Source organism: Mauremys mutica, chromosome 11, assembly GCF_020497125.1.
Source record: "Mauremys mutica isolate MM-2020 ecotype Southern chromosome 11, ASM2049712v1, whole genome shotgun sequence".
In the NCBI taxonomy this organism is placed as follows: Eukaryota; Metazoa; Chordata; order Testudines; family Geoemydidae; genus Mauremys; species Mauremys mutica.
This window is the reverse complement of record NC_059082.1, coordinates 54,213,435-54,231,956: the sequence shown is the minus strand read 5'-3', so window position 1 is coordinate 54,231,956 and position 18,522 is coordinate 54,213,435. Positions and strand designations below refer to the sequence as shown.

Sequence of the window (18,522 nt, the reverse complement as noted above, 5' to 3'; positions counted from 1 at the left end):
GACAGCATAGGCACAGGCCAGGGGTGGGAAGGGACATTTCAGGGAGGCCAGAGCATTCTGCATTGTAGTTATTATGGCAGCAGTGCAGCGCCTATGGCTGGTGGGGTGAGGGAGCTGCTGTAAATAAGCAGGGACTGCTCTGATACTTGACCTCAAATTCAGAAAGCACAACTCCACCAGGAGCAGCAAATGCCAGCTCTGGCTGGTGGCCGGACAGGCCAGTGCAGAAGGAACCACTCTGAGAACAAGAAGTGGCCATGTACTCAGAAAGCCATCAGGGTTTGGAGATGGAAGGTCTATGTCCCAGAAGGGAGGCTAATCTTTACTTCTGGCAATGGGTTCAGGCTAACTCCCTTTCCACCCTTCCTGGAGGTCTCACTTGAAGGGCTGTATTTAATTAACTGGCCGTATTGGTCTGCTGTTGTTCTTTTAGGAGCTACAATATTTCCTTTACATTTTAAAAAAGAGGAAAGCTGTATGAGCAGCTACTAGAAAGTGTGTCTATGGGCTTTGGCATGTAACACCTGGCTGTATCTCTGATGACTGAAGCAGGTTTGAGTATTATTTGCTTATTAACCAACAACAAGAAGTATCTGATACAGTAAACACAGTGCTCGCATTATTATTTATTTTATTGTGGTCACACCTACAGGCCCCAAACCCACTGTGCTAGGTACTGTGTAAAAATATAACAGAGAGCCAGTTCCCATCCCGAAGAGCCTGCAATCCAAGCACTAACGGTGCTGTAATCTACCTTGATTAAATCCTCAAGCACCAGCTCTGAGCTGCAGGCTGTATGCCCCTTTTGCTGCCACTGGATTCTGGGGCTGGGTGGGTGCCAGCCCAGACCACAGCATAAAAAAGGGGTGCTCCCAGGGCTTCTATAATTTAGGCTGGGCTGCGATGGTTCCTAGGGACCATTCCAGCAACTGAGATTAGCTATCTTGCAGCATTGCTCCAGACACACCTCTGATGCGCCCCTGTGCTGACAAGGAGATGTCTCAGCCCTATGCCACTGGAGGAGGGCCCTATACTAGCGGTATTCACTGGGGGTTAGCTTAGCCAACTTTCATGGTGCAATGTAAAAGAACAGACTCTGTGGTGCCTCAGGGTCTGCAGCTGGCTCTGGTCCCTGTGAGAGTCAGCAGGGAGCATGGCACTGCAGTGCCCAGGGCTGGAGGTAACTTGATACACCCTGCTGCTCTCAACCCCACATACACAAGGGGCACCAGGCCATCCCTTCCTAACGCCAACACAGCACGGGGAAATAAAGAGCAGTTTCTTTAGGGTGACCAGTCAACAAATGTGAAAAATCGGGACGGAGGTGGGGGTAATAGGAGCCTATATAAGAAAAAGACCCCAAAATCAGGACTGTCCCTATAAAATCAGGACATCTGGTCACCCTAAGTCTCTTACCAGCCCTCTGTGTGTCCCCCACTCACATTATAGCATGGTCCTGGCCCCTCCCGGGCATCAACCCACACACCCCTCTCCCCCAGGGGTACCCGCCCCACAACTCCCTCTCCCCTAGGCCCCAGCCGCTCCTCCTTCTCCCCTCCCCAGGCAATGGCCCCACACCCTCTCCCCCCGCCCACCAGCCCTACACACCCCCTCCCTCCGGGCACGACCCCACAAACTCCTCCCCTGGCCCCGCCCCTCTCGGGCGCCCCGCGCGGCGCGGCCAGCAGGTGGCGCTGTGGGCGGATGGCCGCGCCCCATCCCCCTTTTTGGCCGGGCCGGGCCGCCGTGCCGCCCGCCCGCCTTGCGCCGCCCCGGGCCGCGGAAGGCCCCGCCGCTTCCCCTCGCCTCAGCCCGGCCCCGCCGCGGAGGCCGCCCGGATATGCCCGCCTGAGCGGGCCCGGCAGGAGGTGCGGCCGGGAGCGGGTGCGCGCTCAGCTTGGCCCCGGACCGAGCCCCAGAGCCGCGCGGGGCCTCTGGGGCCGGGCCTGGGGCGGCCTCGTGGCTTCCCGGGGGCTGCTAGTAGCCTCGACGGGGGAGGGGCACCTGGGGGGAAGGGGATTTGGGGGCAGAGGATGTGGGAGGGGCACCTGGGGGCCGGGGTGAGGAGGGGGGATTTGGGGGCAGAGGATGGGGGAGGGGCACCTGGGGGCCGGAGGGAGGGGGAATTTGGGGGCAGAGGATGGGGGAGGGGGGATTTGGGGGCCGGGGGAATTTGGGGGCAGAGGATGGGGGAGGGGCATCCGGGGGGAGGGGGGATTTGGGAGGCCTGGGTATAGGGAGGAGGCACCTACGGGAGTGGGGAACAGCAGGTTTCATGCCTGTTCTTCTGACATGTGGGGGCATCACACACCCATGACCTGGGCCTATAACTGTGCCCAGCGAGCGCAACGCTGCTCTACCTTGCCTTAGCCTCCTCCCGGTAGCTGGAGAGACACTGCTGTGCTTGGCACCCCAGTAGAGAACCTGAAGCAGGGCAGGGGTGGCACAGAAACATTACAGGGTTTTTGATGTGATTGCCCCTGACAGTGGCAGAGGTGGAGGGGCTATGCCAGCACTTTCTGCAGTATCTGAGTTTTCATTTACCAGCAAGGCCCCTAGCCCTTGCTGTTGCCCAGAAAACTTTCCAAATGGGACCTGTGTGTAACTGGCACTTTGATATCATCTTGAGTCTGCAGAGAGGGCTCCTGCCCTGGCCTGCTCCTGGGAGGTTTGCAGAGCTGCCCAGACTGAAGCTAATATGACTGGTCAGTTTCACGGTGGCTGTCTAGAACTTTGTAGCAGTGAAACTCAAGAACCAGGTATATTTCACTCCAAAGCAATTTGGGAAAGTGCTAAGCTGCAGAAGGAGATCTGGAGCCACTGGCCCTGGTCGTCTTCCCCACATGCAGAGGCTTCAGGCTGCTAGGTGTCTGATAAATTTTTCAAGTGGAACCACTGCTGCAGATATACGTAGGGTGACATTTTTGTGCTGCCCTAGGTTAGTTTTAGAATGAAGTTCTTTTTTCTCATCCCATTTCCACAAATTGGCTGTATTCAAGGCACATATATGTCTATGTGCTGCCTCTGTGCTGTGATCCTGACTTTGTGACAGCAGTACAGCAGCTCATTCTACATCCTTTAGGGGTTGCTCATTGTTTTCTCAAGACTTCTAAGCATATTCAGGAGCCAATGCCATTAATCCTTTCAGTATGAAAAACACTTTTGTGTTTCTTGGCTTTGCTTGTTTGCTTAAATAAAAGTAGAGTGAGTTGTGGGCCAAAGAAAACTAAAATCAAAGGCCTTTTGGGAAAGGGTGACAGACCCCTGTTGTCTAAGTCCCGGCTGTTCTGCTCAAGAGTCCCTACATGCAGATACAAGAGAACTGCCACATAAAAAGCAGAAGCCTCTCAGTTCCTTGAGGCAGAAGAACTGAGATAGGTGCAATTGTTGTTGATATTGAGGTTTACTCATCAATTTTTTGTCTCTTTTCTTGCAGGAGCACAATGAGTGACATTCGCCATTCCCTGCTCCGCCGGGATGCCCTGAGTGCTGCCAAAGAAGTGCTGTATCACTTGGACATCTACTTCAGCAGTCAGCTCCAAAATGCACCTCTTCCCATTGTGGACAAAGGCCCAATTGAGTTGCTGGAAGAGTTCATATTTCAGGTTCCCAAAGAGCGCAACTCTCAGCCTAAAGTAGGTAACAGATCCTATGAGCAAAAATACAACTGCATTTGAATTGGCTGATAATGTCTTGATGTTGTCTTATACTTACAATCTAGGCCCTATTCCTGCTATCAGATCTACACAGCTGGAATCTTGTATCTCTGTAGAGCCCCACCGATTAAATTGGGGCTACATGTAGGTGCAAAGGTCCACCCATGTAGATCTGGGTGCAGGATCAGGGCCTAGATAGACAATAGGCACTGGAAAAACCAGGGAAAGGAGTCACTTTTAGACCTTTTTTTTTTTATTATTATTTTTGGTTTAGTTTCTTTTGGGAGTTCTCTTGGGTCCCTCTCTAGATTTTATCGTTTGCCTTGACAACAAGCTCCATGCAGTTACCCTGCAAATAATATGATTAATAAACTTTCTAGCTTGATAAGTAAATGTAATGTTTGTCTCGGAACCAAGCATGTGCACACTGTACCAGAGAGGATGCAAGAACTAAAAAGTGATAAGGCAGGCTACACGAGTGACAGGCTATGAAGGCTGGGCCAGAATTTCTGCTACTGCGCAGAAGCCCTCAGACTCCACTGCTGCTGTTTGATCTTTCAGCCAAGGAATTTATATGGTTCCTGAAATTGCTGGTCAGTGTGTGTGTACCCTATTCTACAGGCAGCTCACGGAGAGGTATGGCCAGGCTTGCCCACGAGCAGGAGATTGAAGTGTGATAAGGAAGGGAGAAAGAGACATATTCTTATAATGCTTCCTTTTGTTTCTGGACATGCTACATTGGGATTTACTCTGTTATTTTCTGGTTTTGTTTTTTAGAGGTTGAATTCTCTTCAGGAGCTTCAACTCCTTGAGATCATGTGCAGTTATTTCCAAGAGCAAACCAAGGATTCAGTCCGGCAGATCATTTTCTCAGCCCTTTTCAGCCCTCAAGGAAACAAAGCAGATGACGGCAGGATGGTCTTGCTAGGAAAATTGGTTTCTATGGCAGTAGCTGTGTGCAGAGTTCCCGTTCTGGAATGTGCTGCGTCGTGGCTGCAGGTAAAGCTGGTACATGGATAGGACAGTCCCGAAGAGCTGACTAGGTGAACATGGTGTGCAAGTGGGTGAACTGAAGAAAAGGGGCTGTCTAGTGGCCAAAACATTGCAGGTTTAGTACTGAGAGGTGGGCTCTAGACTTCAGTTCACAGAACTCATACCTGCAGTGCAACCGTCGTGGACCCTCCAATTGCAGACTCCCATGTGGCTTAGGAAAGTTGACAGGGCAATGCAGCGAGGGACATTCTTCCTACTGAGGTCAATGCCAGGCAAAACTTCTTAGCTCTCCAAGCCTCTCGAGCTCTCATGCCCCTGCTCCTGTGGATTTCTTAATGTCTGCCTTAGGGGAGCCCCACCCTGATGTGCCTCCTAAGGTCCACAGGAGTGAGCTTTCATTTCCGCACTCTTCAGGAGATGTGCAGAATCAGGCTGTTCTGCAGACAGGGGAATGGGAGGGGTGGAGAAGGGCAGCAGAGGGGAATCCCCCTAAGATCTGCAGTGTAACTGTTTCTCCATATAGGTCTCCTAAAAACTGCAGGAACAGGAAGGGGTGTAATCTGGGTGGCAGGAGACTTTGAGGGGGTGGCTTATTGTGGTGCACTGCCTCCTTCAGATCACTTAAGTACATAAAGGTTTCCATGTAAAAAACTTGGTGCTTAAAAGACATTGCAGGGATGGTGCTCTCCTGGTGAACTGCCCTCCTGTTTCTCACATGCCTCCCACTCACTCATTTTCCTGAGAACCTTAGGCAGGGGAGCCCTGATCCTGATCCCCTTCAGAAATCCCTGGGAGCGTGGCTTTCTTCCTCTGGGCCAGGGTGGTCTTCAGAATCAGGATGAGTGTCAAGTGAGGGACTGTGGTTAAGAGGATTTGGACAGCAGTGGACAGAGGACATTGCTGTACTCAGTTAATAAAAGTAGAACACTTTCATGCGAAGAGCAAAGGTTAGTGTGGTGATTAAACATCACACTCTGTATCAGATATGTGTAACTTTGGCCAGCTGTAGAAATTCTTGCAAAGGTTTTTACCATTCAGTTACTGACTTGTACCCTAGACCTTAAATATTTTTTGTGTGGGAATGGTCAGTTTACAGATCGGTCTTTCATACAGTAGCGAACGAGAAAACATTTTTAGAAAATAGGGACGCATAATAGTTGAAATAAAAAAAAAAAACCTGGCAGGGCGACATGGGCAGGTCTGGTGTCTGAAACACCTTTTAAATCGTGTTTGACTAGAATAGATAGTAAATTTCAAGTTAATAGTGTTTCTTTAATATTGTTTTTTGGCACAGAATTATTATTATTATAGTCTACTGCAGTAAAGCTAAAAAGCGGCTTATAGATGAGTTTGTAATAGTGACAGTCATGGTAAAAAATGATTGTCTTGTTTCAAAGTGGTGTTTGTATCCATTTTAATGAAGTTACCCTCTCTTTCATGTAACAGCCTTAGTGAAAAACTCTGCATCTCCCCATGGGCTGGGCTCTGCATAATGTCTTATGTCCTGGTTTGCGTACTTGTTACCACTTGGTACTGCAAATCTCTTTCAGCGAACACCTGCAATCTACTCTGTGAGGTTAGCCCGTGCCTTAGTGGATGACTACTGCTGTTTGGTGCCAGGTTCCATTCAGACATTGAAACAAATATTCAGCGCCAGTCCTCGCTTCTGCTGCCAGTTCATAACGTCAGTTACCGCGCTCTACGACCTTTCTTCAGGTAAACTGCAAATAGGCAGTATTCTCTTCTCGAAACAAATGCTGCAGTGCCCGCTGGCTGTTATGGGCATGTTTGTGTTCTCAGCTACCTATTGGCATTTTAATGGCACTCAGCACTATAGTTTTGCTAGACACAATGCTGGGTGCAGCACTTATCCTTTGATGTGTGTGGGGGAAGCTGAGATGTACAACACAGTGGTGAATGACCTCAGTCCAGTTTGTAATAGACAACTGTCCATGTAACGATTGGCCCTGTTGTTGACGGTTTTGACGAAGGGCAAGGAATGAAGGGGTCTTCTCGAACTAGGTTCAGATGTCGCTACAAAGCCAGTGAAGGGGACTAGAGCTGGTGGTAATTTGGCCCAGACTTCCTGGAGTGAGGGTATCTGACTAGCATTCTGAAGGTTAGAGAGCTGGGATTTAGGAAGACAAAAGAATAATTGCAGTAGGTGTGGTAGGAAGAGAGTGATGCATGAATAAAGATTTTAGCAGAGGCTGGGCCCAGACTTACAGATGAAGGAGAGGGGAGGAGACTGAAATTGCTGTCCCTATGCCAGAGAAGGGGACTTGCTGAGCAGTGTCTCATATTTTCTTTCAGATGATCTCATCCCCCCTTCGGACTTGCTCGAGATGGTTGTCTCTTGGATCTTTGAGGACCCCCGTTTGATACTCATAACCTTTTTAAACACTCCTATTGCAGCCAACCTGCCAATAGGATTTTTAGAGCTCACCCCCCTCACTGGACTGATCCGCTGGTGTGTGAAGGCCCCCTTGGCTTACAAAAGAAAAAAGAAGGCCTCTCTCTCAAATGGTCACCTCACCAATAAAATTGCCAAGGACTCAGCCACTGGAGCTGAGAGAGACTGCCACCTGCTGTATTCCAAACTGCATCTAAGCGTCCTACAGGTTCTCATGATGCTTCAGGGGCACTTAACAGAGAAGAACCTATATGGCCGACTGGGTCTAGTGCCCTTTGACCATGTGGTTCCACTTGTTGAGGAAATTAACAGACTGTCTGACGAACTCAATCCACTCAATGCTTCCAAAGAGATTGAACTGGCTCTAGACAGATTGGCTCAGGCTCTGCAGGTGGCCATGACATCAGGAGCATTGCTGTGCACGAGAGGTATGTTGCTGAAAGCAGCTTGTGAAGAGCCTGGCCTGAGATCATTTTTCTCCAGTATGTGGGGGAGGGAGGGATAATACATGGGTAAATGCATTAACTGAAGAAATACTCCACAAGTCTTAGGAAATAAGAGATTGCTAGAGCTACAAGCTGGGTGTAGCAAACAGCTCAGGACAGAGAGTAAGAAAGGAAAGACCATTGATGAAAATAAGGGCTATGGACTATCAAGAAAGCTTATTGCTTTGGGGATTTGGAAGGGAATATTCTCTTCGTACTTGCACTATTGCTGCCAGGCTGTGTTGATGGTTTGTAGTTTGTTTTTTGACATGGGAGTATGTTTGTCCTCTTCTGGGCCCATAAACAGAGCCTGAATGGTACAGTTGACGTCAAAACACTCCAAAGATGATGGGTCTGTGGCCTGCTTTAGCTCCTACACAGTTAGATATTTATGGTTCCAGATACATGTCTTTAAACCCTGTTTCCTAAACTGGTTTAAAACTATCAAATTAAAGAATTACAGTGTAGCCATCCATTGTACATCCTTGCAGCATAGGTTAGAGAAGGATTCAGACAATGATTCTCCTTTGAAAAATGATACAGTGAAAATTAGAGCGACAAGGCACGTGAGGTAATATCGTTTATTGGTGTGAGAGACAAGCTTTCAAGCTATACAGCGCTTTTCTTTGGGTCTGTGAAAAGGAGTCAGAGTGTCACAGCTAAATACAAGGTGGAACAGATTGTTTAGCATAAGTAGTTAACATATTTCAAGGTGTGCAGTGGTGTTGTAGCCATATTGGTCTCAGGATATTAGAGGACTTACACAGAGCTCTTCTTCAGGTCAGAAGAAGAGCTCTGTATAAGTTTGAAAGATTGTCTCTCATATCAACAGAAGTTGGTCCAATAAAAGATATTACCTCACCCACCTTGTCTCTCATGTATTTCAAGGGACCTTTCAAGGTGAAGTGGCCCATTAGCACCCCTACAGTCATGAGGGGGAGTGACTGAAATGGGAGGGTTAGGTGGGTTACAGATTGAATTTATGGCTCATTACAACAGTATGTCATTTTATGGGGAGGTAACATGAGTTCGGTTCCCAGCTCTGCCAGAGGCTGAGCGTGTGCAAATTTTGCCCCAGTAACTCCAGGGTAAACTTGCCCTTTTACATACATTAAAAATGTGTGCTAGTCCTTCCAACACCCTGAAATGTGAAAGTTGATCCAGGTTCTTTTGAACACGTGAATCATATATAATAAAGATGCTGCCTTGAGTTATATTGTACAGCCCATGCCTTCGAAGTATTAACTGAGGCAAAGTTTTGCATTGCAATTAGAAGTTAGTAAACAATTCTGATTCATGAGCCAGAGTAGAATCCAGACTGCTCTTTGGCCGGTATATTGGTTCTGCAGTTTTAAAAGAAGTCAATCTTACTTTGCCATATCTGACTCTGGGTACAGGGAGACAGTTTTTCATGACATTTCAGAGTAGGAAAGACCACAGTTTGTGGCTCTGTGGGTGGGTCCATATGACTAAAAAAAATTACCGGTTTGCTCCCAACAAAATCTCTGGCAGAACCACCGTTCTCTAAAGGAGCTCTGGGGAAGGACACGTTTTCAGTTGTTTAAAAGGAAATGGCATCCTGTTTGTTCAACTCAGTGGTTTCTCTGCACTGGATGAGGGCCCATGAACTAGAGCATAGGGTATAAACAGGACATGGAAAATCTAGGTGGTGGTTTTAGCTGAAACATTTTTGAAGCCTGCAGGTCTAGTCTTTTTCATCATGGGAGAAGCAAGATTTGTTTGGGTGGTTTTTTTTATGTCCTCTGGCCTATAATTTTTAGTACTTTTTGCACAAGATGGTAAACTTATTTCATTAGCTAAGCATTTGGATCATTATAAATCTGAGACCTGTTGTTGAATCTTGGTGAATTTATTAAAGGGAGACCAACTTGAAAATCCAGTCAACTTTTAAAAGCTGTATTAAAAGTGGGGCAGGTGTAATAACTGGAAGTAAAGTCCCCCTACGAATTTGTGTGGCCCAAAACGTCTGAAAGACCCACACAAACAAAAAGTAAAAATGGCTGGTCAAGTGATTCAACCCAAATGCAAGGTCAGCCAATCATACCATTTTCTCAGAGCAAACTTTATAACAGAACATCCGTTAACATAACACCAGAAATCTAACAAACCTTCCCAAGCTCAGGGCGTCTCACCCAGACTCAAAGGTTCAGAGAACAGCCTTTGTTCCCTGAGGTGCCTGTGTGAACTTGAATCAACTCCTCTCAGCACCTGTTACACTGACTGTACACAGTATTATCAAGTGTTATCAGTATTATCAAGTGCATAAATCAGGTTTTTCTCTAAGATTTTAGTTGTAGTAATCTTAGGTCTGTTTTGTAATCGTAGCAAGCCAAAACATGAGGTTGTGTGTGTTTTTGTTTTTGTTTGTTCTTTTAAGCTGTCCCTTTAAACTTCCCTATTTCCTAACTACTTATTTGGCCCATCGTGTGTGGGGATTGCTATACTAGAAGAGGAAGGGAATTCAGTATAAATAGCTGCTAATTGCATTTTTGGGCATTCAGTTTTCTATAGAACTGGGAAGAATTTGTTTACACCAGCATTAAAAGGACCTGATGACTGTATATTCTTTAGAGTAGGATTCTTTTTAAATTGGTTGGAAACTATTTTCCCCAAATAGAGCCAGTGTCCCAGATTCTGTTACTGGAGTCTTTTAACACAAATCTGAAAATACCTCTTGAGGAGCGTTTCACCTCCAAGCCTGCTTGGCAGGGTGCAGCTTTCCTTGGTGGATAAATGAAGCAGTGCATAGAGGAATGGGGCACATAAAGGTACAAACAGGACTGGTGTCCTACTCCCCAGGTAACAATTGGGGAAGAGGAAGGAAGGAGCAGCACACTTTTTTGTCAATAACAAACTTTGATACGACAACATAAAGTTCAGTTATAACAGGGGTGGGCAAACTTTTTGACCCGAGAGCCACATCTGGGTATGGAAATTATATGGCGGGCCATTAATGCTCACGAAATTGGGGTTGGGGTGAGGAAGGTCTCCAGCTTGGGGTGTGGTCTCTGGGGTGGGGCTGGGGATGAGGGGTTGGGAATGCAGGAGGGTGCTCTGGGCTGGGACTGAGGGGTTCAGAGGGCAGGAGTGGGATCAGGGCTGGGGCAAGGGAGAGGGTCGGGGGGCAGGCTCTGGGCAGCACTTACCTCAAGAAGCTCCCAGAAACAGTGGCATGTCCCCTCTCCGGCTCCTATGCGGAGGTGCAGCCGGGCGGCTCTGTGCACTTCCTTGTCCGCCGGTGCTGCCCCTGCAGTTCCCATTGGCTGCAGTTTCCAGCCAATGGGAGCTGTGGGGGCAGCACTTGGGGCAGGGGCAGCGTGCGGAGCCCCCTGGCTGCCCCCTATGTGTAGGAGTCAGAGGGAGGACATGCCGCTGCTTTTGGGAGCTGTGCGGAGTGGAGCAAGACCCTGACCCTGCTCCCCGGCTGGAGGGCCGGAGCTCGAGGGCCGGATTAAAACATCTGGAGGGCCGGATGTAGCCCCCAGGCCATAGTTTGCCCACCCCTGAGTTATAATTAAGAAAACCAGTTAGAAAGGGCTGCAAGCGGAGTACTGCTACAACAGTGGGAAAAAGCAGAGGCTGGTGCCTTACGAAATGTAAGCACCACTTTGCATTGGGCAGTGATATTTCTGGTATTGCCTACATCTTGGTTGCTTGTTTCTTATGACTTTACTGGAATTCCTTGGGAGTACAACTAGCCAATTTCTAGCCTTTGATACCAGGGATTTTGAAGATCTGCTCTTCCTTCTTGCCTGAATCATTCCCAAACATGTTTCTTCTACCTCAGCATGACCTGAAGCAGTCTAATACTTGATAAGGAGGTACTTTGAGTCTCCATTCCTTGTCTTGCTCAAGATGGAGTATTGCATGATGGGACATGTAGTCTTCAGGCTTCCTATTTTTAACTCTACTTCTTGTTAAAGATGAGATGACCATAGCAGTCTTCCCTTATATGAATTGGGTGCTGCTCCCCTGGCTCGTTGAGTTGCCAGTGTGGCTGCCCTAGTTGGGCAAAGTTCTGTCTGTTTAATCCGCTGAGAATTTTGTGCTAGGGTTTGTCTGCCTTGCAACAGATGTGAATTTCTGTCCATTTAACTTAAATATAAGGCAAGAGAGAGAATGCTCAACTGCAGATGGATGATGTACGAAATGGTTTGTGATGTAAAAGTTATAGGGAAATGTTCTCTATACATATCTTATGCATGAAAGGATGAAATTTTGGGTCTCTACTAGTCATTTTATGAAATCTGACTAAAAGTTCCCAGAATGAAAAGTAGAGGGGAAAAAATCTTTTATTTTGCTTTATCCACTGTTTGTTTTTCTATCCTCTTGAATTTCAGATGACTTGAGAACAATGTGCGCTCGGCTACCCCACAACAAGTAAGGGACCTTTCTAAACTTGTATTTATTTTAATGCATATTTCAAAGCATTTCCTACATGTTTGTTTGAAGCAGACCTCTACCCTGAAGAGCTTATAATGTGCGTGTGCTTTTTTGGAAGGTGTGCTTTAGTCAAACACAAGTTTTGGGGATCAATACAGGGGCAACTGGGTGAAATTTCACAGATTTATAGATTCGAAGGCCAGCAGGAACTTTGTGATCATGTTTAACACAGGCCAGAGAGCTACCCCCAAAATAATTCTTAAGAGCGTATATTTTAGAAAAAACATCCAATCTTGATCTAAAAATGGTCAGGGATGGAGAATCTGCCATGACCCTTATGTAAATTGTTCCAATGTTGAATTATCTGCACTGTGAAAAATTTAACATCTCGTTTCCAGACTAAACTTGTTTAGCTTCAGCTTCCAGCCATTGGATTGTGTTATACCTTTCTCTGCTACACTGAACAGCCCTTTATTAAATATGTTTCCCATGTGGGTACTTATAGATTGTGACAAGTCATCTCTTAACCTTCTCTTTGTTAAGCTAAATAGACAGACTCCTGGAGCTCAAACACTATACGTAAGGCATGTTTTTCCTAATCCTTTAATCATTCTCATGGCTCGCCTCTGAACCCTCTCCAATTTAACATCCTTCTTGCATTTGTGAGCACCAGAACTGGACACAGTATTCCAGCAGCAGTCACACCAGTGCTAAATACAGTGGTAAATTAACCTTTCTACTACTGGAGAGACCCCTGTTTATGCATCCCAGGATGGCATTAGCTCTTTTGGCCACGGTGTCACAATGGTAGCTCATATTCAGCTGATTATCCATCACGGCGCCAAATCTCTTTGAATCACTACTTAGCAGGATAGAGTCCCCCATCCTGTAAGTATGGCCTACATTCTTTTGTTCGGAGATGTATGTATTTACATTTAGATATATTAAAACGCATATAGCTTGCTTGTGCCCAGTTTACCAAACAATGTAGATCGTGCTGAATCACCCACCTATCCTCTTTGTTACTTACCACTCCCCAAATTTTTGGGTCATCTGCAAATGGTTCCAGGTCATTGACAGAAATGTTAAGTAGCGTAGGGCCAAGAGCCCATTCCTGCGGGGGCCCACTGGAAACACACCTGCTTGATGATGATTCCCCATTTACAACTACATTTTGAGACCTATCAGTGAGCCAATATTTCATCCATTTAATATGTGCCATGTTAATTTTATAGTGTTTTTTTTTAAATCAGAATGTTGTGTGGTATCAAGTCAAATGCCTTAGAGAAGTCTTAAGTATATTAGATCAACACTGTTACCGTTCTCAACCAAATTTATAATCTCTCTTTCAAAAAAACCAAATTAGTTTGACGGGATCTATTTTCTGTGAACACGTGTTGATTTGTTGTATTAATTACATTACTGTCCTTTCTTTCTTTGTTAATCGATTACTGTACCAGCTGCTCCATTATCTTGCCCAGGATACAAATCTAGCTGTCAGGCTTATAATTACCTGGGTCATCCCATTTACCCTTTTTAAAAATTGGCACAGCATTAGCTTTCTTCCAGTCCTCTGGAACTTCCTCAGTGTTTCAACACTTATTTAAATCAACATTAATGGTCCAGCGAGCTCGTCAGGATGCTCTTTTAAAACTCTTGGATGCAAGTTAACTGGACCTGTTTGTTTAAAAATCTCTAACTTTACTAGCTTCTGTTTAATATCCTCCAGAGACTAGTGGAATGGAGTGTTACCACCATATGATGAGATTATATCATCTATTTTTCCCCAAATACAGAACAGAAATATTTATTGAAGGCTTCTGCCTTTTCTGCATATTACTGATAATTCTACCATTTCCATCTAGTAATGGACCAATACTATTTTCAGGATTCTTTTTGTTCCTAATACATTTTAAAAAAAACCTCTTTATTGTCCTTAACTCTGCAGGCCACAGATTTCTTCTTGTGTCCCATTGCTTCCCTTGTCATTTTTCTACAATTCCTAACTTCTGATTTGTATTCATTACTATCAAGCTCCCCTTTTTTCCCTTTATTTTATTTATATATTTTATAACTGCCTTCACATCCCCTCTAAACCAGCATTGCCTTCTTCCTCAGTTGTGGAATTCTGGCTTTTTGGGAATCTATTAAGTTGTTCTTAAAAGATTCCCAACTATAATTCAAGATAGTTTGACTTCTGGTATACAGGAGGTCATGTTAAATGATCTAATTGTTCCTTCTGGCCTTAAAATATGTACAAATCCCCAAGCCAGACAGACCCCATTAAAGTCAGTGAGGCTCCTCCTTGGTCCACCCACACAGATCAGTTTGCAGGATGAGAGTCTGGATTAAGACAATTAGACTAACAAGATGGTGAAAGTGAAATGCAATTTTAAAAATTACCTCTGCCCCATCCGTAATTCCCACCTATTGTACTTAGACTCCATGCTTAACTGTGCTGGTTTTTGTTATAACTGTTACATATTTTCTTTTTAATATTAGTCAAAATATTAAAACCTGGGTGTCTAAAGGTAGGCTTCTATATCTGAAAATCAGGCCATTTCTATTTAGGTTTCTAAGTGTGGATTTAGCCTAACTTTAGGCACCTGGGGTTGAAAATGTTGGGCTTAACATTTGCCTATTTTAAAAAAATGAAACCTTGACAATTTTGGGTATTAAACCCTATCTTATATAAACCATTAACAGTCTCACTCCTTTTTATCATCCCTCTGAAACCTGAGCCCTCATCCTCTCTCCTGCAGCCTGGCTGTAGAGCCTCACAGAGCATTGCCCTTTGGAGAGATGGTAACTAGAGCCCCCTCTTTCTTGACAAGCCAGCTGTTCAACCAGGATTACTGAAAATACTTAACTCTGTTGATTGTCATGTGCATATACCTTGCAGCATACACAATGAGTCTGCAGGATGTCATAAGTATAACTGCCCCCTTCTCTCCCTAAAGCGCTTTCCAGTGTTTGAGCTTATGAATGTTGCTACGCATTGGCAAGGGCTTTTTAGTGACTCTTCTTGTCATGGAGCCGGCCTTCTGCCAAGCTGCTCCTTGTTTGGACAATTTATTATTGGAGTAATACTTACATCTATCTGGGTCTTCTTTTCACAGCCTACTCCAGCTGGTGATTTCAGGTCCAGTGCAACAAGCAACCCATGCTGCTTTGCCACCAGGATTTTATCCTCATATCCACACCCCTCCGCTGGGCTATCCTGCACATGCAGCACACCCTGCGTTGCCTGCGCATCCGGCTCATCCAGCACTCCCAGCCCATCCTGTGCAGACATTTATACCAGGCATGACTTTCCCATACAGGCCTATTCGCTAAAGAACCCAACTTAAACTGTACGATGTGCACCCATTTTCCCCTGACTGGGGAAGCCTTACAGAGGAAACCAAACGTTTATGGAACCATATTTTCCTCTTTAATATTGTGTTGTGTGGTGTCTAAAAGATGGAGTTTCTTCAGGAGTAGGGGAGAGGCAGATGCTAGGCTGCTCTAGCCCTAAACATGGACAATTTCTTATTAATCCATATTTATGGATGAAAGAAAAAAAACAAGCCCTCTGGAATGTATGGGGGTTTTTAATATCAAATAACTCATCTAATGAGCAGTACCACTGTATTTCTTGATCTGGTGTTTCTCACGGGTACACATCTGTCTGACTCGGTAGTGAGACCAGCTACTTCCTTGCACCTTCTCATTTGTGAAGGACAGAAGGAAAACCATACCCAGACTTGCAAGTTAGTCCCTTGCCCCTGTTCTTTCTCTTTGTAAACATTTGTACCCATGCCAATAGAGTGTGTGTACACTGTATATTTTTGGTACTGCGAATGCTTGCTTCTGAAGCACAAGGTAGGAGAGGGTAGCACTTCCTCTGAGAGGAAACCACTAAAGAAAAGCGTGAGAAGTGATCACTTTCTTCACTTTTATCTCTCAAATGGTGTTCAGCAAATCCAATTTGTATTAGGCCTCTGCTAGGAAGGAACTTACTTCCTTTGCAATTGCAACATCCTTCGTTTTTTGGTAGGCCTCTGGAATATCCTTTTCACATGTTCAAATCAACAAATTTGTGAAATTTAGAGATCAAATCTGGTATCACTAATGCTGGTTGGCAAAAATGGCTCAGCGGTTTACTGCAACAAATTAGTTACTGATGTTTAGCAGTTTAACCTTTTACTGCAATTAATTTGCAGCCACACAAAAAATACATACCAATATTGTTCCAGAAAAGGTAGGTTCCCAGTACCACAGGCTTTTAATTAGAAATGGTGTACTCTGTGGAAAAGTGTTCTAGTCAGGATAATACGTTTGTCTTCTATATTAGTGCAGTGAAATATATAATGTATCCCCGCTCAGAATTGGGTTGTTTTCTAGCACAGTGACAATAATGCAATTCTCTAAGCCCCTTTCATTGGCTTTAGGAGGAAGCAAGGGCATCCTGTTTCTAGGAGTCAATCACTTTATTTCTTTATACATATTTCAGATGTCATGCTAATGGACAGAGAGATGTGTGGCAATAATAGCTATCCAATTACACATTAAAATCAAAGGACAAAGAGATGGAAGCTGGGGCTTGGCACTTGTAATTCACTCAATAAATTACAACTGGAGAGTAATCCTGATGTTTGTCTACTTCTCTTTCCCTGGAAAGATAAAATTAATCACTTGGTAGAAGCTCCAACAAGATGAAAATGGTCCTGAAGCTAAGAACTACTCAGCATAAAGGAGTATGGAAAGTTATTTATCAATACTCATTGTACCATATCTCCTTTGAAAGGTTACTTGAAAGGGGGAAGTGGAGGTGGTGGTAATCCTGATGTGTAACACCCATGTTTATTTTATTTTTACCTGTAGTTACTTGATTTTAAATTGTCTGCAGCCTGTTTTTCAAAATTTGTGCTCAAGGATGGGCCTCCATTTTTTTTGTTTAATTAAAACTCTTGGATTTCTTTCTTGTTTTGTATCTCTGACCTATTTCAGACACTCAAATTAAAAACCTTACTTTAAAACTTTCCTATCATCATGGCTTTGAAGGATTATAGTTTCAAATTAGATGGGTGGCAGCAGATAATTAACCTACCAAATGAATGGGGATTTTTGTTATGGGGGGAGGGACCGTTAACCTCTACCTCTTGGTGATTTGGGTTTGAGAAAGGGGGTCCTGGATATGCATAGCATGATGCATGCCTGGATTCCATGCTGCTGTCAAATGGTTCTAGAAGGAATTTAAAAACCGCTGAACTAGAGCATTTAATTAGGAGTCTGGGGCTCCCGGGGGAGGGGGGGGGGCACGAACAGGTTTCAGGGTGGCCATCAAAATAAACCAGAGAGCAGGGCTGGGGTTAAACACAATGGGGCCCAGGGCGGGAAGCTAAAGTCTGAGCCTGGGACTGAAGCTGAAGACTGAGCAAGTTAGCTTCACGGGGGCCCACCATGGTGTGGGGCTCTGGGCAATTGCCCTGCTTGCTACCACCTAATGCAGGCCCTGGCTATTAATCTACTAGATTTGCCAAAAAACAGTTGTGGAACAGGTTGGCTGTGGAATTCTTATAGCACGGTGCGGGGGACTCAAAAAGGAAAAGGTTGAGAACCCCTGCTCCAGTTCCTATGTTAAGCCAGTTGGCATGTCATATTTATACATCTCTTATGTCAGTGAAGTTTGTAGTAATTTTGATGATGGTATTCAACAAGTATAGAATATCCCGTGATGCTCTCTCCATTCAAAATGAAAATGTGCATGATGGATTCTTGCTGTGTATTGGGGACCATTCTGGCCATTGGCTGAACTTTAAAAGGCAAAGTTTACTGTAGACTGAGTAGAAGGGTGAGAGCAGCTGCTGTCACATCAAACTGCATCTGGTACAGGAAGGGCTTACATCATCTTCTGTTTGTCATGTAGTGATCTGCAGAGTTCTGAGAAAAGCCAGCAAGATAGCTTACAGCAGCAGTGCTCACTTTGTGTATGGTGACCCTTTTGTCATTAGCAGTTGTCCATAGTTGTCTGCCCACTCGTAACTGGATCCTGTCATTTGTTCCATACACCTCTGCACTGATTGCCATTGAGCCACCTTTGAAGCACCATGGCTACTGGAGCAGAGGCTTATGGGGTGCAAGGGGCTAGTAAAAGGGTCTCTGAAGTTAAAATGCACTGGCTTATCTCACTGCAAAAGTTTATGTACATCAGCTTTGTGATTGTAATAAATTCTTCCAAGGTACATTTACAAAGTTCCAATGGCACAGCTCTTTCACCAGAGAAATTCTGTCAGGTTGTATTTTCCCAGTGCATAGGCATGAAGGGGAAATGTTCATCTTAAAATTCTAGATGAATGCATGATTTTGTCTCTGGACCCAGACAGAAATCTGAATTATGCAAGAGCTACATTAAAGATTTATTTGGGCATACGCCTTCGTGGGTAAAAAACCCACTTGAAAAAACACTCCTTGAGCACTGCAGGTTTCAGCGTTGTAAAGTGCCCGTGCGGACACTGCACCCGTGCCGGTAGCTATTCTTCCCTTGGAGGTGGTTTTTTTAAAGCGCTGGGAAATGCAACTACACAAG

The 18,522-nt window shown here is 45.2% G+C and overlaps 1 protein-coding gene across 1 annotated transcript; it reads left to right on the top strand.

The window, feature by feature from the left end:
- The first annotated feature begins 1,717 nt into the window (after positions 1-1,717).
- On the top strand, positions 1,718-16,915 carry C11H7orf26 (chromosome 11 C7orf26 homolog). The gene is made up of 7 exons (XM_044980568.1): positions 1,718-1,868; positions 3,437-3,635; positions 4,434-4,655; positions 6,200-6,365; positions 6,963-7,490; positions 11,909-11,948; positions 15,071-16,915. Exons 2-7 carry the CDS (start codon positions 3,444-3,446, stop codon positions 15,285-15,287), a joined length of 1,365 nt encoding a protein of 454 aa, XP_044836503.1. The 5' UTR covers positions 1,718-1,868; positions 3,437-3,443; the 3' UTR covers positions 15,288-16,915.
- Positions 16,916-18,522: the final 1,607 nt, after the last annotated feature.